This window comes from Galleria mellonella, unplaced genomic scaffold, assembly GCF_026898425.1.
Source record: "Galleria mellonella isolate WM207_F2 unplaced genomic scaffold, CSIRO_AGI_GalMel_v1 utg1217, whole genome shotgun sequence".
Lineage (NCBI taxonomy): Eukaryota > Metazoa > Arthropoda > Insecta > Lepidoptera > Pyralidae > Galleria > Galleria mellonella.
The window spans coordinates 1,452,882-1,479,670 of record NW_026441984.1 but is presented as its reverse complement, the minus strand read 5'-3'; the positions used below and the strand labels follow the sequence as shown (position 1 = coordinate 1,479,670).

Below are 26,789 nucleotides of genomic sequence, written 5' to 3'. Positions count from 1 at the left end.
GAAAATGGTGCCTAATCATCGTCTATAGACATGAATGGTACCATGGACATAAGTAACTATGAATGGGTGGGTCCCTTATATAATATGTACAATTCATATATCAACATTTAGATATTATGATTTTATAAAAGTCCATCTTGATCATCGCTCTAAATTCTCTTGATGAGCAAAGAATGATTGTAACAGCCGAAAATTACATATTCATTTGCTACAATTCTTCATTTTTTTAAATATGTTTAGTTATTTTAATAAACTTTTTTAAGTGTTATTAAGGAACTAATATTATGAGTACTATTACAAATTAATTCAGTCTGTAGGCGCTAAATAGTAAATAGTATTTTTGTCACAAAAAAATCATTTAATAATTCAGCGATTAGCAAACAATCGTGCTAATATAATTTTTAATAATTAGTAATCATTTACATACTGTTAAGGAATATTTATTTTTTTTAAACGATACTGATTTTTTTGTTTCATAATTGCCAGCTTCATATTTTTTACCAAAATTTTGTTATCCTATTATTGGAAATTAAGTTAATTAAATTAAATTAAAATATAGATTTATAAATAATATATAATTTATCTAAGTCCTATTGTTTGGATTTAAATATTTTTTTTTTGCAGAAACATAAAGTTATTTTGTCTATTTCCCGCTAGATGTCCTTGATAACTATATCCGGTCATGCGTAGTTGTGGCGCCAGTAGTTTCCTCCCCCTCCGCCGTGGACCGCGGTGATATCGGTCGTTCGTCGTATTACAAAAATTAAAGGAATGGCTTCAAGAATAATCAGGAAAATTGTAAGTTCGTAATCTAGTGTTTTATATTAACTAGATTTTGTCCCTGTTGCATGTGATTTATATTATCATTGTGTTAAAAGAATATCCGCTTCATTATTCCTGCCATCCAAAAATAGATGTACTATAGTTATGTCGAGGAATTACATAAAAGAGCTTTTGAAGCCTTTTCGTGAGAGTAAACTGTTTGAAGGATTATCGAAGTGGCTGGCGCCGTCGTCGGGAGGTAGCGCTGGAGTGGTTAGAGGCAGGGAAAATGAGGTTAGGAAACACTTTTTGTTTGTTCTTGGTTTGATATCATGTGGCAGTTATTTGAGGTTTCTGATGTTTTGGGGCAGGTGCCGGCTGGACGGGCGGGCTCGGCGGCCTACAGCACGGGTGTTCGGAGAGTAACGCTGATTCCTGGCCACGGAATTGGACCAGAGATCACTGTAGCCGTGCAGAAAATATTTGAAGCAGCCAAAGTGCCTATCGAGTGGGATGAGGTGGACGTCACAGCTGTTAGAGTGAGTACTTGAGGATAATTTTTTTTTAAATGGGATTTTTTTTTATTCTTTATTTAAACTTGTAAAAAACTTAAATACCATGTCTGTTCTCTCAAGGGTTTACTGAAAGTAAATGCTATATAGCATTTTTATTCATATAGTGGGTATCCTTAGATTTTGTAAATGTGACCAATAAAGAATAAAGAGATAAATGTTGAATGATAATTATTATTTACTTACAAAACAGATAATTAAAATCAGTTTTTGTTGGTAGGTGTTAAAAATTATGAAAAATTAAAAAAGTACTTAGTTGTAAAAAGTAAATGTTCAACTTTTTTATAGCATTTATACATTCTATATAGTTTATATACTATTTATAAATGCTATGTTAAGAAGAAAATTGTTATATTTTTTACCATTACAATGTACTCTGTTTTTAGTAATTTTTGCTATTTAAGTTACAAAATAAATTTGCATAAAAATAAATAAGGAAATCTCATTGTTCAGAATTAATTACTCTTATACAATTATATATATTTAAATTAGGTAACACTACTTGAAGTATCATTAAATTATATAAGTGTCTAAAATCTATGATCTAAAATCTTTTAGAGGTTACTTAATTTTTTTTAATTCTATGTTTGTACAAATAAGTTCTATTATTGTTTTAGGGGCCCGATGGCAAATTTGGTATTCCACAGAAAGCTATAGATTCAGTGAATACTAACAAGATTGGTCTCAAGGGTCCATTGATGACCCCAGTGGGTAAAGGCTACAGATCTCTCAACTTGGCACTTAGGAAAGAATTTGACTTATATGCCAATGTCCGGCCGTGCAAGAGTTTAGATGGGTAAGTTTATATTGTAATAATCTCTTTCAGTTCAAATAAGAATTATCTGCTACTTAAATTGAATATTTATAAATAATTTATGAGGTTTTCAATAGAGAACTTATTTTAATTTGTCAATATTATTATATGTCCATCTGTGAAGAAAATTTTAAAACTATATAATAAAGGTATTACATATTATAAAAAAAAAAAAAATCTGTAAATTAAGAAGCTCCTTTTTAAAATAGTTAAAAAATATAAAAAAAATAGAATATACTTAATATGGATCCAAATATGAATTGTGGCTGTGGCATCTAATGAATTAAGGCACTGATTCCTTGACAAACTGTAAGTTTAGGTACCCGCTTAGTTTTAAATATAAAGTCCTTCCATAATTTATATTTATTAATACTCTCAAACAATATAACTTGACAAATATTCAGCCTTTAAGTAACATACCCCCAAACCTGTTTCCAAAATTTTGCTTATATAATATTAGTTTTTACTTATATTAGGATATTAATTAAATAGTACCAATTTGAGGGTTCCTAAACATTTCATTTTTCATTGCACCTTCTTATTTACAAAATATATTTATATTCACTTACAGCTTTTTTATTTTTCTATTAAATTTCATTCAAAATTATTCTATAATTTTTTTTTTTTTTTTTTTTATTTTTTACTTTATACAGAAATCAACAGCTCTTAAAAAACAATTTACACGCTAAGTCTCTTATGAATACAGCCAATAACAGATTTTATTTATACAAACAAAAATTTTGATTCCAAAGCGATTGCATGAAAGAGTATCAAACACCCATCTATTATTACAAACATTCACATTTAATATATTTAAAATATTTATGAGTATTTATCAATATTAAATTTTATAGAATCAAAGTGAGATTATTTAAATTAATGTAAGTGAATATCATAGGTGTTCACTTATATTATGTAAATAATTGTTCTTTATTCAAACAGATGTGAGATACATAGATTTATTTAGATAATACACTACCCGTGTATTTTTTTTATGAATGATAATGGAATAGTAACTCCGCCTGCACTATTGGTATACACTGGCGGGGCACCAGTGACGGATGATAGGTGAGAATGAAAAAGCAAGTCAATTAGCCCATCATGATGAATTCACTTGAAATTCAGCACGATAGTTTCCAGGGGGGACCATGTGGATGTTGACCTTTTTGGGCATATTGCTAACAATGAGACTGGTAGTACGCATTATTATAGTAAGTATGGCTACAGTTAGATATATAGCAAGCTTTAAACACAACATTCTTGAATTATTTATTGCACTAACTTATTATGCAGATACAACATAATTAAATATGTATTATATTCATGAGCAATATGCATTCAATATAATACAATAAAGTATCAATTACCTATATTAGGGCTGGCACTAACTGAGCAATTATTTAAGTAAGTACAGATAAAGTTTAAAAATTTCTAAATTTAGATTTTTGTTGTCCAATAAACAATTAAATGGTTGAAGAGATTTAGATTTAATTTGGTACACTGATAGATAAAACATTATATCAATATAGGATTGTTTTTATCCTTTATTTATGCAGTTAAAACCATGGAAACTAGCATTATAAATGTAAAACTTTGTAGATGTTTGGGTATAAATAAAAAATTATAAAGTTTTGTTTTTAAATGTCATATCATTTGAAAGTCACTGTATATTGTGTTTGTTTAAATGGCAATTAAATATAATTTTGCCCTCTTATATTTTTTGCTAAATTCTGATGCTATTAAATATTTATAATTTAATTTAAGACTTAATTGAGATAAGCCTGCCATTATTATATTACATTGCAAAAGATTTAGCTTTGATTAAATAATTACATGGAACTTTGTTATTAATTTGCTTACCATTTACATGTATTAGCATTTTGAAATTGCATTGCATGTATTGCATATTGAAATCTACAATAATGCAAATTATATTAATTCACACAGTTGACAACCCTATGCTAAATGCCATTGGCCTTAGACATAATGCAGTCTGATTTATCTCACAATTGAAGGTTAATACAGATGTTAGGTCTCAATAATTCAGCTTGTTGTCTATGACTTCTCTCTTTTTACATATCATGCAATCAACTTTTTTTTTTGCCATAAGCAAATGAGTTTGCATATTATACATATTTTTTATTCACATACTTATTAGACATTATCTATTCATTCCAAATTTTCTGTTCAGTTCAATTTATTCTGTTTTTTTTATTTTAATTTATTTGATTAACTCTTTATTATACCTAATACGTAAAAATATACAATGACAATAAGAAAATTCAATTCATATACAGTAGGATCATTATCCTTTTGATTGTACAGTTCAAATTATACACAAAAATCTACGAAAGGCGGCCTTATCGCTAGGATAATCTCATACAAAAAATCTTTCGTTAATGGAGAACATATATATACATTTTTTTATACAACTTAGAATGGCAAACAAGCAGACGGCTCACCCGATGGAAAGTGGTAACCGTCGTCTATAGACATGAGCAGTACCATGGACATAACAGAGTATACTGTTTCGCCCATGATAACTCCCATGCGTTGCCATTCCTAAGGACTCAGGTATTATTCCTCCGTACCCAGTAAATTCACGCCATTCACGTTCTTATATTTTTCCTGTTTTCACTGCCTGTTTGTAAAACTATAAACGTGAGAATAAATATTGTAGATAACACCGATAGGCTCATCCTTGCCTACCACGTTCAATTTATTTAGTGTGAAGTTAGCAAATTGAGTGTTACTCTATCAAGCAATATAATAACCAATCATCAGCATGATTTGTCTGATTATATAAATGAGAATTGTATCTGTGCGTTGTTAAATAGAACGCCTGACATTGTAGGCTCGCGGATGGGCGTGGAGTTAGCAAATTGAGCTAACTGTCGGTTCTATCGTAACGGTTAATCGTCATAACTATATATATATATATATATATTCTTTATTTTACTTGTAAGTTACATATAAAATAATCTGTTTAATACAACGATTGACAATGTAGATTCGCCGATGACAGATATATCAGTTAAAATACTATATATATGTTTATTTATAGATTAGGATGTGATCAGTGACGTATGATCAAACGAATCGTCGAATACAGATAATTCGTGTTCATGACCTCGTAGCGCAAACACGTGCTCACAGATTCTATTATACGATTTGAATTATTCTCTCGGCGATAACAGGCGGCAACTCATAGATTTTTTATATATTTTTTATATATATATATTCTTTTTTAAATTAGGAAAGATTGTGCCACATGAAAGAAATCGATTTTAATTATGATAAGACCAGTTATTTTGGTCTAAAACTGAATTACTATAAGCTATTTTCGTAAAATTTCCAGTGGAGCAATCTATAAGTATATCCTTTTAGATAAAGGAATAATTCTTTATTGTACACAAAACATACTGTTAATTACAATTCATTATAAACATAATGTACAAGGGCGAGCTTATCTCTTCTAATAAGAGATTTCTTCCAGCAAAACCTTTCCATGTTAATTGTGTTATTTTAAAAATATAATATAATAGGCAGTCATACGATCTGCATATATTGTATAAACGCATTACATACGTAATTTTCCAAATAGGCTTAAAACTGACGAAGTTATGTGGTAACAAACAAAAACATACAACCGAATTGAGATTTTCCTTTGAGTCGGTTGGAAAAAAGCAGTAGGTTATCAATTCTGTAGTTTTTTTTTTTTTTGTGTGTTGTTATCTCATAATTCCGTCAGTTGTGAACCAATTTAGAAAATTCTTTTTTTTTTATCTAAAAGAATATACTTTTGGATTTGCCTCATAAAAGTTTTTGTCAAAATCTGTATAGTGATATAGTTTTTAAATAACTGATTTTAAATCAATACACTTTAATTAACTTTAATATTTTCACGACTGAAGTCACATTTTTTTTGGAACACAGTTGACAGCCATTTTCCGATAATTTTTTCCTACAAAAATGAAACAGATTAAAAAACGTGAGAAAGTTTTTAAATTAGTAGTCTAGACGCAGCGTATAATTATAGGATTCTCAAAAGTTTTGTCGTTTTTAACTCATCTTTTTTTTACGCGACTTAGAACGACTAGCTAACAGCCCATTTGATTGAAAGTGGTATATGAGCAATACCATGGACATAACAGTGTGTACTGCATCGCTCATGATACCCTTCACGCGTTGCTTTTCCTGAGGACTAAGATGCCTCTGTACCCTGTAATTTAATCTTTCTTTGGATAAAAGTATTCCGGTTCTCTTATAAAATATTCTCATAGAATGCTAACGACTTTAATAAAAATGCTATTTGACTTGTAGATTAGGTATTGGATCAATCTATAGAATGTACGACGCATGCAAATTTATACCGTTATGCGCTGACTTTAAATCTGCTGACGATTGGACATTTTTTTTAAAGATTTCTCGTGGTTGCCAGTTGCCGGGTTCGGTTTTTTTAATTATAACTATTCATCATACATACATACATACATATCTGTCACGCCTGTCTCCCATTAGGTTAGGCAGAAACAATGGAACGCCAAATGCTTCGATTCAAACAAACCTCTTTCTATTCATCATATCATTATATTAGCCGTTTAACTGTCCACAGTTGAACATAGGTCTTTTCCTTAAGTGTGGATTTTACCATTAGTTTCCACACTTGGCAGGCGAGATGGAAACCGCAGTTAAACCTTTTTTTTCCTTTTAAAAGAGACACTTTCGTTTATACTACTGAGGTGGCAAACAAGCATACGGCCCACCTGATGGTAAGTGGTAACCGTAGCCTATAAACACCTGCAATACCAGAGGTATTACGCGTTCGTTGCCGACCCCGAAGAAACCTCTTTACCCTCCTTTTGAAGAACCCCATGCTGTAGTCTCTTGGGAAAACCTCGGCAGGGAGCTCATTCCGCAACCTGAGTGTTCGAACAGACACTGTTGCTTATCCCTCGGCTATTAAGTTCCCTTAGTCACCTCTTATGACACCCACGAGAAAGGAAGGGGTGGTCCGTTCTACGCCGGGACCACACGGTAATTATTACACTGCGCTGGCAGGGTTACCATTCCATTTTCATCCTAAAAAAAATAACTTTGCTTCTTTCAGCGGCCAAGCTATTTGCTTATAATAAATATGCTTTGCTTATAATATATATGTATGTTAAGTTGAGCTGCTTACACAGTAATATTTGACTCGAGAACGAATGTACCTTTGGTGTATATTTTCTTTTTTACTATTCTAATTATTATTATTACACCTATTAGAACATTTTTGTGCCCATCTACCCTAATTTCTTTAGAATTATATTTTTAAGAAATATTAAATTATTCTCTATGTTCACGTAATATAGATCAATGATATAGAAGTATGTTTTATATATGTACTATGTTATATAAAAATGTAAGTACACATTGTCTATCAAATAACGTGTACATTTGTGTAAATATAATGTAATCCTGTTCTTGACTCAAAACTGTTTTAATGTTTATAATGGAATTTACCATACGGCTTTTTTTTTTACCGTAAATGATAAATTGTAGTTTGATTGGTGAGTTTTGTTTGATAAACTTATATTTTTTCCATGCTAATAAGTCCTGGCTTCGGTACTTGTCTTCAATATTGACATGGCTTGATCACCACGGGTGTCGTATGCATAGTGTGATGTCTATATGATTCACTAGCAGTATCCTGCGGCTCCGCCTGCATGAATCGGTATATAAAATATCCAATGTGCTAAGTTAGTTTGTTCATTGAAATCCGACCAGTAGTTTTAGCTTGAAAGTGTAACGAATATCCAACCAGCTGTCTATTTATCCATCGTTACAAACTTCTCTTATTTATAGTATTTTTTTTTTATTAAAGTTAACATACAGTAATCTACACCAATAATATAAAGAGTGTTATATAAATATAAATGCCAATTATAAATGTGTGTTTGTTTGTGTGTTCTCATAACGCTTTAATGGCTTAACGAATTACTAATTGGTATGCACGTCATTTCATGGGACGGAGAATACTTTTTATTACATATATTTTTTTTATTAACATATCCCGGTCACGCGGACTAAGTCGCGGGTAAAAGCTATGTTTTACTTTGCAAAACAAAATATACTTGTTTACAAATAGACTGAGTACTAAGCCGCAGTTTATCTGTCCCTGTCGCTCGATTGATTGATGTGGCAGAACTCAAACGAAACCTTAGTTGCATTGATTACGATGTATCGTTTGATAAAAGTTTCTGAGAACATTGCGATGAGCAGTCTAGAATTTTCTGGAAACAATTTCCTTGTACAGTCAGCCTGAAAGTTTTTTTAATTTTTTTTATACAACTTAGAATGGCAATCAAGCTGACGGCCCACCTAATGGAAAGTGGTAACCGTCGCCTATAGACATGAGCAGTAGCATGGGCATAACAGAGTATACTGTTTCGCCCATGATACCCCCCATGCGTTGCCATTCCTGAGGACTCGGGTGTTATTCCTCTGTACCCAGTAAATTCACGCTATATCCCACCCTTCAAACCGAAACACAGCCATGCAAACACAACTGCTTCACGGTTGAAACATTAATGGGACAGACGTACCCAAGCAATCGACTTTTGTACAAAGACGCCCTCTGGTTAAGTTACAGAATAGAATAAAAACCATTTATTGCCAGTAAACACACAATCACAATAGAAAATACATATACAAGAAATGTCCCATACTAGGCAAAAGGAACCGGCTCAGCTGATGCTGTCAGTGTCCCAGTGCAATGTGTACTGTACAGCTGCATAGCGCTTGTTTTCAGCCAATCCCTCTCTTAACAAAATGCAACAAAAATGCAGGGTACCACTGTAATTGCCTCTTACAAGAGTTATACAATATCCACAAAAACTATTGTACGTTTACGCAGTATGTTAATTAACGTAACCCATTAAGACTAGTGTTAGTATTCATTTTTTTTTCTATAAATTTAAACTATCAAAGATTAGAAAAAATATATTAAAATTATGAAAAAAAAAAGATAAATGTTCACTCGTTAAAAAAAAAAAAAACCGTCGTAATATACCGACCGAGTCATCTTATTATTCTATTAATAAAACAAAAGTGAAAGTTTGTAACAAAAACTGTTTCTGAATCTTTATATAAATCTGAGCTTATTTTTTTATCTGAAAGGATATAGTTATCGACTAATTCCATAGAAATGTTATCAAAATCGATTCAATGGTTTAGTTTTTAAATTAAAATAACTGGTTTTATCACAATTGAAGTCGGTTTGTTTATTGCGGAACATAATTTTAATTATGACGCTGGCCGTGATTATGTAAATACCCGTCAAAAACATCCGTTTCGCATCCAATCTGCTGTGTTAAAACTTGTATAATCGTATTTTTTTTTATGAGTGAAATTGGTATGGTATCCCCGCCTGCGCTAACGGGATACGCTGGCGGAGCACCAGTGAAGGGTGATAGATGAGAATGAAAACAGGCCAGTTAGCCCATCATGATGAATTCATCAGGAATTAATCATGATAGTTTCCAGGGGGAACCGCGAGGAGGTCGACCTGGTTGGGTATATTGCTAGCAATGGGATTCTCAGTCTCCATTACTAACAATCCCTTTCCCCCTGTATAATCGTATTACCCTAGCAAATTAGGGGGGGAGGGGGAGGGGTTGTTAATAATGCGGACTATCAATCCCATTGCTGGCAATATACCCTGTCAGGTCGACTTCTACGTGGTCCCTCTGGTAACCATCGTGCTGAATTCCAGGTGTATTCATCACAATGGGCTAACTGACCTGTTTTTTTATTCTTACCTGTTATCCCTCACTGGTGCCCCGCCACCGTATACGGATAGCGAGGGTGATAGGTGAGAATGAAAGCAGGTTAGTTAGCCCATCGTGACGAATTCCACTAGAATTAACCACGATGGTTTCCAGGGGAACCGCGTGGAGGTCGAACTGACGGGTGTATTACTAACAATGGTTCAGTTAGACCCCATTACTAACAATCCCTTCCCCCATCTCGGGAGTTAGGGACTTTACACTGTTTACTAACAATAAGTAGGAAATAAAGATTTATTATTATAATTTAATTACACGATATAATCTTCAGGTTCTTAACGTTTATCTAAAGACGATTCATTCACTAGGTATGCCGTGACGTCACATGTCGCCGAGCGCCATATATTTTTAATCATTTCTATTATCGATGTATCACTAATGTGATACGCGTAGGTGATATCTTATCGGTTTAATAAGTGATGACACGGCGACATTGATGTGTTTGTTGCGACGGCGACTTTGGGAAATTCTGTCTAGTTTTGTACTGATAACCACGTATCATAAAATTTACTATAGGTGTATAATTTAAGTTTTACTTAAAATGTATGTACATTTAATGGGCTGATATTTCTTAATGCTCATACTCGTGAACGGGTGCTTCTAGTAGGCACTGGTCTGTTAGAATAACAAGAATACTGTGATTGATTGTAGCTTGATAGCGTTTTACTTTCTTTCTTTTTATAAATTCGATTTTGATAATTATTTATTTATTTATTTAACACTTTATTGCACCATAAATAAAAATATACAATGACAAGTGAATAATTCAAGTGAAATACAGTAACATAAATACAGATTGAAATATACACATAAAGGTACAAAAGGCGGTCTTATCGCTAGGGCAATCTCTTACAGACAACCTTTGGTTTATTTAATACTTTATGGCACCAAAATTACAGGATTTGTTGAAGAATTTTCAATAAATATAGTGTAGTACAAAAGGCGGTCTTATTGCTAAGCAATCTCTTCTAGGCAACCTTTGGGTAGAAAGAATTAAAGAATAAATAGGTAGGTGGCGCGTTAAAAAATAGATCTGTATTGTATAAATAATATAAAAATAAAAAATATCTGTGTAAATAAGCATATAAAGGTTTAGACTGCTATGTTTTTGATTTTGCAATGTCTTGTCTACCTTTCAGACAGTCTGTGTTGAGTTTTATTACGTTCATCGCCATATCAGCCTTTAACTGTCCACTGCTGAACGTAAGCCTTCCCCATAAAATTAGTTTTACCAGTAGTTGTCACGCTTGGCAGGCTGGTTAGCAACTGCAGTTAGGCTTTTAGAGATGTTTTAAGAGGGACGCTGTTGCTCATACCTCTGCATTCATTAAATTCCCATAGTAACCTCTTACCTCATTAATTTGTAGATAGTTAATTAAAAAAAAATTTGATATGTATAATGTAATATCAATGTTATTGAAGCGATTAATTACAGTATTCAATCATTATGGCATTTTAGTTGATTACAATTATATAAGCGTGTTTAAAAAAAAATGAGATAATGTCTATGAAAAAATAATTGCCGAGTTTTTTTTTTTTTAATTCTTCTCGGCAGATAATACAATTGATACTCCGAATTTAGCGGTAGAATCATAAAATGTAATGATTTGAAAGAATTTGTAATCAAGTCTGTAAACAAAGCTTAGATTATATAGAAAGTGTCTTCATATAAATACTTCGAGAAAAGCGGCTCAACTTTTTCATACAATTTTGCGTGATAAATAGTTTTTTTTTTTTTTTTATACAACTTAGAATGGCAAACGTGCTGACGGCCCACCTGATAGGAAGTGTTAACCGTCGCCTATAGACATGAGCAGTACCGTGGGCATAACAGAGTATACTGTTTCGCCCATGATACACCCCATGCGTTGCCACTCCTGAGGACTCAGGTGTTATTCCTCCGTACCCAGTAAATTCACGCCATATCCCACCCTTCAAACCGAGACACAGTCATGCAAACATAACTGCTTCACGGTTGAAACACGAATGGGGCAGAGGTACCCAAGCGATCGACTTTTGTACAAAGTCTCCCTCTGGTGAGAGGTTATTTTAGAGGTTATGAGTGTTTCCTTTATAACTTGTATATTAATTTTGTCTTATAAATTCTGCACTTTTTTAATGCGCATAAACTTATGTTATTTATTAAATAATTAAATAGAGATGCGTCAAGATACATTGTGTGTGTAAGTATATAGAACATTAATAAAAAAAGAGTCAGCTGATTTGACAATTAGCTGACAAACAGTTGATCCGTTTGTGAGGCTCAATGCTATATCTATATAATCTAAGCAATAAAAATATCTACTGTAAACAACTTTCGTCATATTACGTATACGTTAATCTTTATAATCGACTCTTTGAAGGAAACAATAAAAAGTTTTTTATTCTTTAAATGAACGCTATCGGAAACCCTGTGTAACTTTTTTTTAATACGTGATTATTTCTGATACGTAAAAACCCCGTCTGCGCTATCGGAATACGCTAGCGAGGCCCCATTGAGAGATGATAGGTGAGAATGAAAGCAAGTCAGTTGACTCATAGTGACAAATTCATAAAATAATTAACCAAAATTGATAGGGGAGGAAAGGGATTGTTAGTAATGGAGACTGAGAATCCCATTGCTAGCAATATACCCAACCAGGTCGACCTCCTCGCGGTTCCCCCTGGAAACTATCATGGTTAATTGCTGATGAATTCATCATGATGGGCTAACTGGCCTGTTTTCATTCTCATCTATCACCCTTCACTGGTGCTCCGCCAGCGTATCCCGTTAGCGCAGGCGGGGTTACCATACCATTTTCACCCATAAAAAAAAAATTATCCCAAGGGGAACCACCTGGAAGTTGATCTGATGAAGTATATTAGTGGCTAGTCCCCATTCCTGGGGGGAAAGGATTGTTAGTAATGCGTCTGTTAGTTCCCATTACTAAAATATGCCCTATTAGGTAGACCTCCACGCGGTTCCCCTAAAAACCATCGTGACTAATTTATCATTGAATTCGCCACGATGGGCTAACAGACCTGCTTTATTCTTCACCTATCATTTCTCACTGGTGCCCCGCCAGTGTATACCGATAGCGCAGACGGGGGTGACCATTCCATTCTCATCCATTGAAACAAGTTTCCACTACTGATAATTAATTTTTACCCAATCAATTTGTAACTTGCCGTGTAGTCCTGGCCACCCCTTATCTTTCCCGTCGTAAGAGGCGACTAAAGGAGGCCGAGGGATGGACAGCAGCGTCCCTCTTAAAACATCACCAAAGCCTGACTGCGGTTGCCAATCCGCCTGCCAATCGTGGCGACTACAGGCAAAACCCACCAAGGGGAAGGCTTATGTCCAGCAGTGGACAGTTAAAGTCTGATATGATGAATGTAACTCGTCAAAGACTTGAAGTATCTATCTCAATTAAAGCTAGTAGTGTAGGAATAAACATGCTAACATTTTTCCTGTTGTCTGTCAATAGGTTAATTGTAATTACTCTTCTCTTATCTACACGTCACAGATAGCAACGACACGATCGTGTTATTGTATAACAAATAGAAAAAAAAATCTCTTACATAAGTACTCTTAAGCTAATTCAAAAAGAGGAAGTTTCCTGTTCAGTTGCTTTTTTCTTTTCAATTTTTGGTGAATCTTTTTGTATTTTTTTATTTTTTATTTTATACAACTTAGAATGGCAAACAAGCTGACAGCCCACCTGTTATAACCATATAACCATAACAGAGTATACTGTTTTGCCCAAGGTCCCCCCCCCCCCCAATGCGTTGCCATTCCTGAGTACTCAGATGTTTAGTATTGTGTTGGGCTCATAATAATTTTGTAACCATTGAAATGGCTGCTTATAGCTGTTTCGGCCGTGAAGCAGTCGTATTTGCATTTCTGTTTCGGTTTGAAGGGTTTAGTCCCTTAGGAATTGCAACACACGAATGGTATCATAGGCGAAACAGTATACTCTGTTATGGCCATGTTACTGCTCATTTCTATTGGCAACGGTTTTTTTTAATGGATGATAATAGAATGGCAGCAGTGAGGGATGGCAGGTAAAAATGAAGCAGATCAGTTAGCCCATCGTGACGAATTCCAGTAGAATTAACCACGATGGTTTCCATGGGGAACTGCGTGGAGGTCGACCTGATAGGTTGTATTGCTAGCAATGAGTCAGTTGGACCTCTTTCCGTCAGTTGCGCCGTCAGCTTGTTTGCCAGTCTAGGTTGTATAAAAAAACAGCCGATATGATGATGACGGCAATGTCTAGTGCCAGATTTTTTTTATCTTTTTTAATTTAAAACAACCGAGAGTAGTAATGTAGGATGTGAATATAAATATACTTTATTATTGCGCTTTGAAGAACGCATACACAAGTAGTGCAAGCCCATCTCTTTTTTTATCCCTGACCTCTAAGGCTTAGATGTAACCGCAAGATAAGCATAATGAGATCTTTAAAAGTGACAGTCCACTAACGATAATAAATTTTATTTTCTATATATATATATATATATATATATATTATATATATATATATATATATATATATATATATATATATATATATATATATATATATATATATATATATATATATATATATATTTATATATTTAATTATCATATATAGTAAACAATCTTGGTATGTTGTACAACCATGATTAAAGGTTGTGTCTCAGAAGAAAGACAGCAATTATAAGAAACCCAGTTATTTTTATCTAAAAACTAAACTAAACAGATTTTTTTGATAAAATTTCTTTGGTACCAATCTGTAAGTATTATATATACTTTTAGATCAAGAATTTGCCAAATTTGTTTAGAACTGACGGTGTTGGACATAAGAGAAATACAACCGTATTGAGAACTCGTTTTTGAAGTTGCTTGAAACTATTCTTTATTAGCATTATTTTATAGGAGTATTTTATCAGGGAAACAGATTTTTTTTCCTAAAAAAAATCGCATTATTCATTGTCGAGTTACAATAGTATGAGAGGTTTAATTTTTTTTTTTACTGAACTAGGTGTTACTTTGCGGAAGTCCATATCGCTGGATAGGCGATTAATTTTATGTTGGCAGTCGTACGCATACTAACAGTAGCGGAATTTAATGACTCTAATCCGCTAAGCGGTATAAAATGTTTTGTCGTTTTTTCTCTCACATAATTTTGTAAAAACATGATCAGTTTCACCGATAAAATACAACCTTAAAACAATGTTAATGATTTTTATTTCTCTTAGTTTAATTGATTGAACCGTTGTGTAATCCCGATATAGAATGGGCAACCCCTTCCTTTCTCGTGGGTATCATAAGAGGGAACTTAATGACCGAGGAATGGGCAGCAGCATCCCTCTTACATTACATTACAAAGTCTAACTGCGGTTGCCAACTCGTCTGCCAATCGTGGCAATTACTGGCAAAACTCTTATGGGGAAAGGCTTATGTTCAGCAGTGGACAGCTAATGGTTGATATAATCTGCACTAATATTATAAAGAGGAAAGATCTGTATTTTTATGTGTATGTATGTTTGTAATGAATAAACTCAAAAACTACTTTGCCGATTTCAAAAATTCTTCCACCATTAGAAAGCTACATTCACCCTGAGTAACTTAGGCTATATTTATTGCTAGAAAAGATTAAGAATTTTTACTAAAACTTTAGTAACGTAAAAGTAACTCAAGGTGTAAAAAAATGCTATAAAAAATATCTTTCGTCGCGTGCACTGCGGGAACAATTGGTGATAGAACAAAAGTATGTTCTACAATATTGAAGAAAATATCAATAACTACAAAAAACTTCGCGATATTATATGTCCAACTATTATCTTTATGTCACAATAACCACTTTTTAAAATGTTGTAAAGTTGTAGCACTTCAGCTACCCGCTAACAACATGCTTTCTCTCTGTACTGGGTTAACTGGAAGAGATCTCTGTCAGAGATAAGTCCAACCTTGCTCACAATATTTATAAATGCATTAACAATGTAATTTACAAGTGCAATAAAGTATGTAATAAAATTGCCCACCCGTGTGAAGCCGGGACTTGACTGAACCGCTCTTCATCAGGCCGTTTTCTTTCCCAATTCCAGTAATAAAAATTGATACTTATTATTGTTTTCAGAATCAAAACCCTATACGACGATGTAGACGTGGTGACGATCAGAGAGAACACAGAAGGTGAATACTCCGGTATCGAGCACGAGATCGTGGACGGCGTGGTCCAGTCCATCAAGCTGATCACCGAGGAGGCCAGCAAGCGGGTCGCCGAGTTCGCCTTCCAATTCGCCACAGAAAACAACAGAAAGAAGGTCACGGCCGTCCATAAAGCGAATATTATGTAAGTAAATCTTATTAGTAATTACTTATTTATTTGTTTATTTATTTATTTACATATAATATAACAATAAGAGCATAGAGTATTTATATCATAGATGTAGTATAACTAAATAAATAACAGTTCATACCATGTCCATATCGAAATCCGGCAAAGGTTCGAAAACAATCGCAAACATTACAATATTTCCGATTGATTATTTAATAATTACAAAATGTGTCGCACAAACAAAAATCGACCTAAATTGTGACAAAACCGGTTATTACGGTTTAAAAATTAAACTACTTGACCGATTTTGATAAAATTTCTATGAGAACAATCTGTATCTATATCTTTTCAGAAAAAATCCCAATCGGTTTAGAACTGACAGAGTTATGGGTTAACAATTATAAAAAAAAATTAATGACCGAATTGGTAATCTGCTTTTTAATTCGATTGAAAAGTAGATAGATAGATACTCTTTGTTTCCTCCAAAAGATTACAATAGTAAATTTAAAAGTACTGTAATAGTAAACTGAAATATCAATCCTGCAGTCTTATTTTTATTAAACAGTTTTTTTTTTGTTACGTCAGTGTTTGAAATCTTTCGAAGTAAAGTATGGAGTAGGCGCAAAATTACAAAGTGTTTTATTTTATTATGATTAACGTTTTAGTTAGTTATCACAATACTTTTTAAACACTCAGATAATTTGAAATATTTTTCATTATTTTTTAGAAAATTCACAGATCCACGTCGCCAGACTAGTATGAACCGTTCTTGATAGGTATATAGAGCAAGTAGTTAGTCCGTCTGTAACACGAAGCCGTTCATTAGCACCAATAAACGCTCGTTAAGTGATAACCCGGTTCGTACTGGTGTGTTAAATGCCACCCGACAATATCTATTTAAGAGATTTTGCACTTGCTAAATTAAACTTCACATATAAATATATTTATTATTATTTATTTATTCTTTATTGCACTTAAACAATCCATATGTATCTATTTATTTAAACTTTATTGACCAATAAAATGTAGTACAAAAGACCGACTTGATACTATAGGCATTCTGTACCAGTCAACCTTTAGGATTTGCAAAGATACTCGAGGGCGATTTAAAAAAATAAAATTATTATATTTTATTTTAAGATGGTGATTACATACATAAAAACATTCATATAATAAACAATATATATTAGTGTAGTATATGTATATACCTACATATGAATATGATAAATAAGAAAAAAAAGTGGTTTATATAATAGTTATTCTTTCAAGTTTGATTAAACTTTTTCGGTTATATTTTTTTTTCGAAAAATTACGCAGATTTTTGCTTTTTCATTAAATTCAATAAATGACGCTCCATTGATATTTAATTCCAGTTCATGTTAGCAAAACCGAGGCTTTATAGCTAATCAATACTGATATAATAAAGCGGTAAAATTTGTCTGTATGTTTGAACGTTCTCTGAAACTATCGGTCGGATTTTAAATTGATAGCTTATTACTTGAGAAAGGTAATAGCCTATTCAATGTCACGATACGACCACGGGCGAAGCCGCGCAATACATATAGTCCTTTACAAATGTGTCGTACTCCCCAGGCGCATGTCGGACGGTCTGTTCCTGCGGTGTTGCCGAGACGTCGCCACCAAGTACCCGGACATCAAGTTCGAGGAGCGCTACCTGGACACCGTCTGCCTCAACATGGTCCAAGACCCCTCCAAGTTCGACGTCCTGGTCAGTATATCGACGGACATATCAAAACTATAATTGTCCTTTTATAAATGCCAAAAAAACTGACAGCCTAATAAGCATATGACCCACTTGATGATAAGCGGTTACCGTAACCCTGGAATGCCTGCAATACTAAGAGCAAGACATGATATGAAGAGCATTATAGACATAGTGCTGTTTATGTCTATAGGTAAAGATTACCATTCACTAGAGGGTGACTTTGTACGAAAGTCGTTTGCTTGGATACCTCTGTCCCATTCGTGTTTCAACCGCGAAGCAGTTGTGTTTGAAGGGTGGGATATGGCAGTGAATTTACAAAGGTACAAAAGCATAATACCTTAGTCCTCAGGAATAATAATAGAGAGGTATCATGGGCGAAACAGTATACTCTGTTATGTCCATGGTACTGCTCATGTCTATAGGCGACGGTTACCACTTTCCATCAGGTGGGTCGTAAGCTTGTTAGCTACTCGTAAGTTGCGTAAAAAAATCAGGTTACATAAAAACACAAAGAATTCTTAGAAATGTGCTTTGCAAAAGAGATACAAATCGCCTATTACAAGCAAATGGTTAATTTAATAAATATTTTAATTACCTTTTAAGTACCCGTAACGTAAACTGTAACAGGTCAAATGTTATCTCTAGTTGGCACTAATCAATTTAATATTTGAAATACAAAGTACGCTTTTTTTAACCTTTCCTCGCACGAGGCCAATGTGGAAAATTTGATATTTTACTTATGTATTACCTAATTTTGATAACTGTATCGCCAGGTAACTTTTTTTTAATGAGGGGAAAGGGATTGTTAGTAATGGAGACTGAGAATCCCATTGCTAGCAATATACCTAACCAGGTCGACCTTCTCGTGGTTCCTCCTGGAAATTATCATGGTTAATTCGTGATGAATTCATCATGATGGACTAACTGGCCTGTTTTCATTCTCATCTATTACCCTTCACTGGTGCTCCGCCAGCGTATCCCGTTAGCGCAGGCGGGGTTACCATTCCATTTTCATCCACCAAAAAAAAAAAAAACTTTTTTAATGAATGATAATGGAATGGCAACCCCGCCTGCGCTAACGGTATACGCTAGCGGGGTAGTAGTAGGGATGCTAGGTAAAAATGAAAAGGCTAACGGGCTAACTGGCCTTAGTTCGTCGTGATGAATACACCTGGAATTCGGCGCGATAGTTTCCAGGGGGTGCCACGTGGAGGTCGACCTGACAGGAGGGTGTATTACCAGCAATGGGACTGGTAGTCCGCGTTATTAAGAATACCTTCCCTGCCACGTCAGGTGACTTATAGATAGGCAGGGTCAACTATATATGTTATTTTACCCCATTTATTGTTTTTTTTTTATGCAACTTGAAATGGCTAAGAAGTTGACAGTTCACCTGTGATAGAAAGTTGGTTAAAAATATGAACAGATTTTTGATTCGTATGAATTTTTAACCGACTTCAAAAAGGAGGTATTCATTTCGGTTGTATTTTTTGTTTGTTACCTTATAACTCCGTCAGTTCTAAACCGATTTGTTAAATTATTATTTTTTTATCTGAAAGGATATACTTACAGATTGTCGCTTTTTGATTTTGTCATAAACGATTCAATAGTTCAATTTTTAGACAGAAATAACTGCTTTTTCCACAATTGAATGCAGTTTTTTTTTTTTTTTTGTCGGTCACAATTTTTTTTTAAACTATATATGTTACGTATTCATGGACCCATATTACTCCTGTGTTCGCTTACAATATGATTGCAAGCAAGTTGGACTGCTCTTACATTGGTCACTGTTGTGGTGTCTCAAATGGAATGCTTCAGTGATGACCAAATTTATTATTTCTTTTTCTTTTATCTATTTATTTTATTGTTAGATGTACTAACATTAGACTGAGATTATGTTACTATCAAATTAGACCATTGTAGCCTGTAATTATATTTTATGATTATTATTAGGGTGCGGTAATCACATATTGTTATATTACAGAAAAAAAAAACTACATTTCATATGTTGTCCATTAAAGTAGCGATAAGGTCGCCCATTGTTTTCTCATTGTAATTATTTCTTGCTATTATTTATATTTATAATAAGTTTACTATTGTAATCTTTTGGAGGAAACAATAAAGAGTATCTATCTATCTATCTATTTTTTAAACAATAATTAAATAAATATATTGTAACTTTCAGGTGATGCCCAACTTGTATGGTGATATCATGTCAGATATGTGCTCCGGACTGGTGGGCGGGCTTGGTCTGACGCCGTCAGGCAACATCGGCAAGAACGGTGCCTTATTCGAATCTGTAAGTACAATGCTATGTACTGACAAGCTTACAACCAAATGGATGATGCAGTACTAGTTAGTGGCTTTATGGGAGGCAAAGATAATGGACTCGTTTTTTTTATGCGGTTTTGAACTATAGCGACTTTATGTAAGAAATCGTTTCTTAAGGGATATTGCGAGCAATGTCTCAATCTAAAACATTCAGATATGTTTAAGAGATGAATGAAAAAAAAAACTCGCTTTTGTCTATGGTAGAGAAAGATTTTGTATTTAAATTTCAATCCTTCACAGATTGGTATTTGAATTGAAAATCATGTGAACCCCTTATTCATAAAAACTGCAAACCTCTTATAAAGATATTTTATTGAGCTATTGGAGTGTTTTATATTTTTCTTTTGCGTAAATTTTACAATTTGAAAGACAAAACACTGTATTCTATTTTTAAAGTAAGCTTGCAACAGGTTTTAATTTTTTGACAATGTATAACTTTTTTATTAAGCTACTTTACAAGTCAGCATGTTCTTTTCGCTTTTATTTTCAACCCATTTTAGAAAGAAGGAAGTTCTAAATTCATTTGATTTTTTTTTATGTTTGTTACCTGCTAACACAGTTATAGACTGATTTGAAAAAAAATATTTTTTTTTATATGAAAATAATATACTTATAGATTGGTCTTATAGAAATTTTAGGTTTAACAGTTTAGTTTTCAAACCAAAATAACTGTTGCAACAATTAAAGTCGAGGTTTTTTTTTTGTTTTTTGTTGAACACAATCTTTGTTTTGCTCACTCTAAACTCACCGGTGATGTTATTCAACATCCAATTTATTGGCATTAATACAGTACAAATCGCATACTCCATTTGGTTACAAGCTTCTAAAATATTATAAATACATAACACGGCCGAAGAGAACGAACGAATTTGTTAAATAAAAATATATCGCACTGCTACATACATAAGTGATATACTCCTAATGAAACCAAATTTTACTGTTACTGTTTTAGAAGTCAAGTGATTATAAAGCCTACTTCGGATAGCTTTTAGTAAATATATAATCGAGTATCAAGTTATTTAGTAATTAAACCTAACTACCCTTTCATTAGCGGATTTAAATCAGCTATTTTTCTACTTAAATGCTCGTCGAATAATTTACTAAAGCTACTCGAACTTAACACAATCGATTTAAGTTCGATTGATGCGTAAATCGACTAATTGAAACGAATTAAACTCGGTCTTAACACTCCGAGCTACATACGCCCAATTAGGCCTTGTTTCGGCTTCTAGTGCAGTAGTTGTCACTAACTTTACAATATCGATTATAATCGATATAAGCTCGGATTTTGTTAGTAGATTTATCGATCGGCTAAACTTATCATTATTAAACAGCGTTGCTAGGGTATTGACCCTAGTAACACAGTGTTATACGCTTTTTTTTTTTTCACGATTTTATGTGCTTAAAATGTATCAAAATGCTAAAGAAATACTTAAAACAAGTTTTAATCGCTTATTTTAGGAATACTTTTAATCAATTGTATATATTTAGAAGATTGTTTTAGTACGGTAAGCGAAAGGTCGACTTGGGATTTTTTTTTTAAAAAGGAGACAGCAATCGCAAAGGATAGTTTTGAAACTGCCGTGACTGAATCTGTACATTTTATACCATATAACCATTAGTGGCGAAATACCTCTATCTCGATTTTAGCTCAATTGTATCACCCATTTCCGTATGAAATTTATCAAAACGTTTAGTTCACACATATTGTGAAAAATCTGGTCATTTTTACATACATCGGAAAAAGCATTTTTTTTTTTGGGTATATTGCTAGCAAACGGACGGTTAGACTGTATATCACTTATAATGCCTTCCCCCACTCGCCGTTGAGTAAAATAATATCGTCATCGTCATTGCCATATCAAAGAAAGAAAGAAAACATTTATTGCCAACAACAAAAAGAGTTACATTAATTATTAAAAGAAAAAAAAACTTTACATTTGTTATTGCCAACGTGGCCGCCACTCGGCATCATATAATATATCAGCCGCTAATCGCCTCATAGGCCTCCATCTTGAAGGATTTTGCCAGTAGTTGCCACGCTTGACAGGCGGACTGGCAACCGCAGTTAGACTTTGGTGACGATTTAAGAGAAACACTTCTTCCTATCCCTCGAGCATTAAATTCTCTTAGTCTTACGACACCTACCTTCATTCTATGCCGGGACCGTACTTTTTTTTTGATGGGTGAAAATGGAATTGTGACCCCGCCTGCGCTAACGGTATACGCTGGCGGAGCACCAGTGAAGGGTGATCGATGAGAATGAAAATAGGCCAGTTGGCCCATTATGATGAATTCATCAGGAATTAACCATTATAGTTTCCAGGGGGAACCGCGAGGAGGTCGACCTGGCTAGGTATATTGCTAGCAATGGGATTCTCAGTCTCCATTACTAACAAACCCCCCCCCCCCCCCCAGGACCGTACTAATATTACCGTTCGGAAAACAATATTCGGTAGGTCAGTGAGTCGAAAACAGGCGATGTCTTATCGGTATTACGCAGAAGGGGGCTCGTTATCGGTAAATAGCTCTTGTATTATCAATAAATAAGATTGTTTATCGTAAAAAATATATTTTTGCGGCGTCTATTCCGATGAGTAATGGCCTATCAGAAGTATCCTTCAATTTCTCGCTTGATAAACGGCGATTCGATAATGTTGTCTATCGCTCTATCTAATGGTCGTATTATACTGTTAAATAATAGATTATTTGTTATATATATATATATATATATATATATATATATATATATATAGATATATATATACCAATTAACCAATTTATTATGCTACTAGCTACTTGCCCCGGCTTTTCTCGGGTAGATAGAAAGGTAAAATAGTATTTTTTTATACAACTTAGAATGGCAAACAAGCTGACGGCCCACCTGATGGAAAGTGGTAACCGTCGCCTATAGGCTTGAGCAGTGCCATGAACATAACGGTACACATACATACTGTTTCGTCCATAATACCCCCCATGCGTTGCCATTCCTGAGGACTCGGGTGTTATTCCTCCGTACCCAGTAAATTCACGCCATATTCCACCCTTCAAACCGAAACACAGCCATGCAAACACAACTGCTTCACGGTTGAAACACGAATGGGACAGAGGTACCCAAGCAAACGACTTTCTGGTGTAGTATTACTAGTTGTGGATGGCGATGCATTCTCCTTATCGTATGTCATGATCGCCAACTCGACCTATCGCAATATTAGCTAGTTATGTAACAAAACAATTAAATTAAATAAAAAAATTATAATTAATTAAATATCATCTGTTCAAACAGTGGAAACGTGAGAGAATATATGCTATTTACTATATGTGTATGTACCATTAATGTTGTTTAACGTAATACACAGAGTTAGTAGGAAAGAAAATACCAATCTGAAACTGAATGATAGTATTAATGAAACTGAACAATTTCCCCAAGAAATTTACGTTTTAAATGTAAAAATATTTTATTGACATTTCGAATTAAATCGTTCACGCACGATTTGTTTGAAGTGTTCACAAAATATTTTCATATTTGGAATTTGTTTTTTTTTTTGTTGGGAAATTGTTCAATTTTATGTGTACAGTCATAGAGTTTTAAGTTGGTATTTTTTTTTTTCGAACAATTCTGTATAAGTCATCTATATTTTATCAGTAACTTAATTATCATAAGTTTCGACACAAAAATGTGTGCAGTGCAGTGATCATAAAACGAAAAGCCAAATATGTATGTAAGTGTATTTAATAAAATTTTATTTTTTTTGTGTTACTAACCGGGTGTGGAGTTGTGTGGAAACATTAAATCCATTCAAATACAACGTAATATGGTTTAACAAAGACATGTTCATTATACTAATATTTGTTTGTGTATGTCCTGTGAAAATAAATATGGTGTCTTGTGAAAACTCATAAGGGGTTATTACATTGTCACATTTTTAGGATCATAAATTCTATCATTTAATGGGTATAATCATAGTTGCGTACATGAGATTAACGACTTCTAGTTCAAGGTTAGTTCCAAAGGTCATATTATCCCGATGATGAATGATAGTATTCGTGAAACTGCATAACTTGAACATGTTTTAAATATGAAATCTTTTCTATACCACAAAGGTGGTAAACAAGTGTACAGTCCGTCTGATGGTGTCACTGTACCCTATGTAGTACTTTTTTTTTTTATATGGGTAAAGTTGGAATGGTAATCCTGCCTACGCTATCGGTATACGCTGGCGGGGTACCAGTAAAGGGTGACAGGTGAGGATGAAGGCAGGTCAGTTGGACCATAGTGATCAATTGAACAAGAATTTACCACTATGGTTTCCAGGGGGAACTGCGTGGAGGTCCACCACTTGGAGATATTGTTAACAATGGGCTTGTTTAATCTCATTATTAACAATCCCTTTCCCCCCACGCCTGCAGTACTGGGGATGTCACGTGCGCGTTGCCGACCCTGAAGAAACCTTAATATACCCTTTTTGAAGAACTTCAAATTCTAATCTCTGAGGAAAACCTCAGCAGGGAGCTCATTTTTTAATTTTTCATAAAGATATTCAGTTTTATGTGATGTATTTACTATCATGTGATGTATTTGTCACATCACAAATGTGACGGTTATTTACTATAGAAAGTTTATAAATGATTTTCATATTTCACCTTCGGAGTATATTCCCTGTGATGAGTTGTTCAGTTTCACACGTACTATCACTGGACTTTTGGATTTTTATACGTGATTAGTATACAACTAATCCTGTACAGAATATAATTTCATATAAGGATATAATAAAGGGAAAAAAATTTGTTTTTATATGGGCATAGTTTGTATTTATTTATTTAAGATTTGATAGTTTCATTGAAAACCTTATGGAAATCATTAATTGATTCATTAATAATAAATATTGCTTGGGTATAGGGATCAAAAATAGCTTAATTTTTTTGTTTAGAGAACAATTGCATGGACCTGTTTAGTTCATGATACTAAACAACTCCATAATGTCATAGTACATTTTTTTATATATACATGCACATTTTAAGGTGGAGTTGGACCAAGCCAGTAAATTCTCATAATTCGATATTTTATTATTTCATTTTGTTTATATTGTACGTCATTCTTGAATGGTGAAATCTTAACTCTATGTTCTAACTCCATATTTAAAATGTTAATTCCTCTACACGTGTACATAAGATCGCCTTTATATTTTAATCTCTGTCAAAGGGTATGATTATCGTAATCTAGTTTTGTATGTCGGATCATAACGAAATTATTACATATACATTGAAAAAAAAAATGCAAAATTAGATGCGATACAAGTACGTGTAAAAGGCGAGCACGAACGACATTCAGAATTGAACTGACGTACCTATAACTAACAATAATCACAACAAATATAAACATTTCATAAATGTGCATTACATAAGAAAAATTAATTGAAGCAAAAAGGAAGGGAGAAATATATAAATTATGGCATGAATTTCAAAATAAATTCACTACTAATTCTAATTCACATTAAACTACTATTACATTACACAAGCATGAACAAACTGGAGTTAATAAAAAAAAACACACACGCACACACACACGCGCACGCGCACGCGCACACGCACACGCGCACGCACACACACAATTAACGGTCTGTGTTGTGACTCCTTGATGGAATGTATTTTATCATAATTATTTAAGATTCAGTTTCAGACTATTTACATTTTATAATTAGAATTCATCAATAAATACTATGGAACTATGACCTGAGTTCTAGGTATTTTAAATAATATTTTACGCAATTTTATTTTGTGTTTAAAGAAAATCACTGCAATTCTCTGAATTAGTTCAATGTCTTAATATTGATTCAACTGCAGTTTTTCCGAAAACGATACAGACAACACGGATAAAAAATAAGGTTAAAATAACAATATATTTACCATGAAACAAACTCAAGAGCAGAGACTATAAGACTATTATCAGTCTTTGACAAGGGCAAACACTTTCAATTAAAATTGGTTTAAAATAAACAAAAATGTCGCATAAAATACAAAAAAAAAGTGTTATAGAATTAATTTTTTCAAGTCTATTGAAAATACAAAAATCAATTATAATTTTACTCATCAAACAGTTAAATACACTCTTTTATCTCCTCTTCAGAAGATTGTAGTGGTTTCAAATTTATTTAAAGTCCTATAAATAAATATTTGACGCAGACTGTGTTCCTACTAATTTTATTTAGGGGTCTATTACATGATAGGTTATTATGTCATTTTTGTCACAGCCTTAAACAGTATTGCTAAGACTTATCTGAGATGTCCTTAAAAATGGTTTGCTTTCCTATATTTGATCATTTAAAATTAAATATTACTCTTATTTGAAAATATGGTATAAAAATTCAACTAAAAAGATTTCTATAAATTTATCATCAAACTACGTATAATAACTATTGTGTGTTATAACTACTATAATTTAACTAC

The 26,789-nt window shown here is 33.3% G+C and overlaps 1 protein-coding gene across 3 annotated transcripts in view; it reads left to right on the top strand.

Moving 5' to 3' along the window:
- The first annotated feature begins 665 nt into the window (after positions 1 to 665).
- The window catches only part of LOC113510619 (probable isocitrate dehydrogenase [NAD] subunit alpha, mitochondrial), a 32,434-nt gene continuing 6,310 nt past the window's right edge, over positions 666 to 26,789 (top strand). Inside the window, exons 1-6 of one of the 3 annotated variants that reach the window (XM_026894079.3) lie at positions 666 to 798; positions 1,134 to 1,301; positions 1,952 to 2,130; positions 16,085 to 16,300; positions 17,879 to 18,014; positions 20,197 to 20,310. In XM_026894079.3, coding sequence (XP_026749880.1) covers positions 772 to 798; positions 1,134 to 1,301; positions 1,952 to 2,130; positions 16,085 to 16,300; positions 17,879 to 18,014; positions 20,197 to 20,310 — 840 coding nt within the window. In that variant the 5' untranslated portion in view covers positions 666 to 771. Of the gene's footprint in view, positions 799 to 820; positions 1,057 to 1,133; positions 1,302 to 1,951; positions 2,131 to 16,084; positions 16,301 to 17,878; positions 18,015 to 20,196; positions 20,311 to 26,789 lie in introns of those variants that run through there. The other 2 variants (XM_031907116.2, XM_026894081.3) reach the window with 2 other exon arrangements.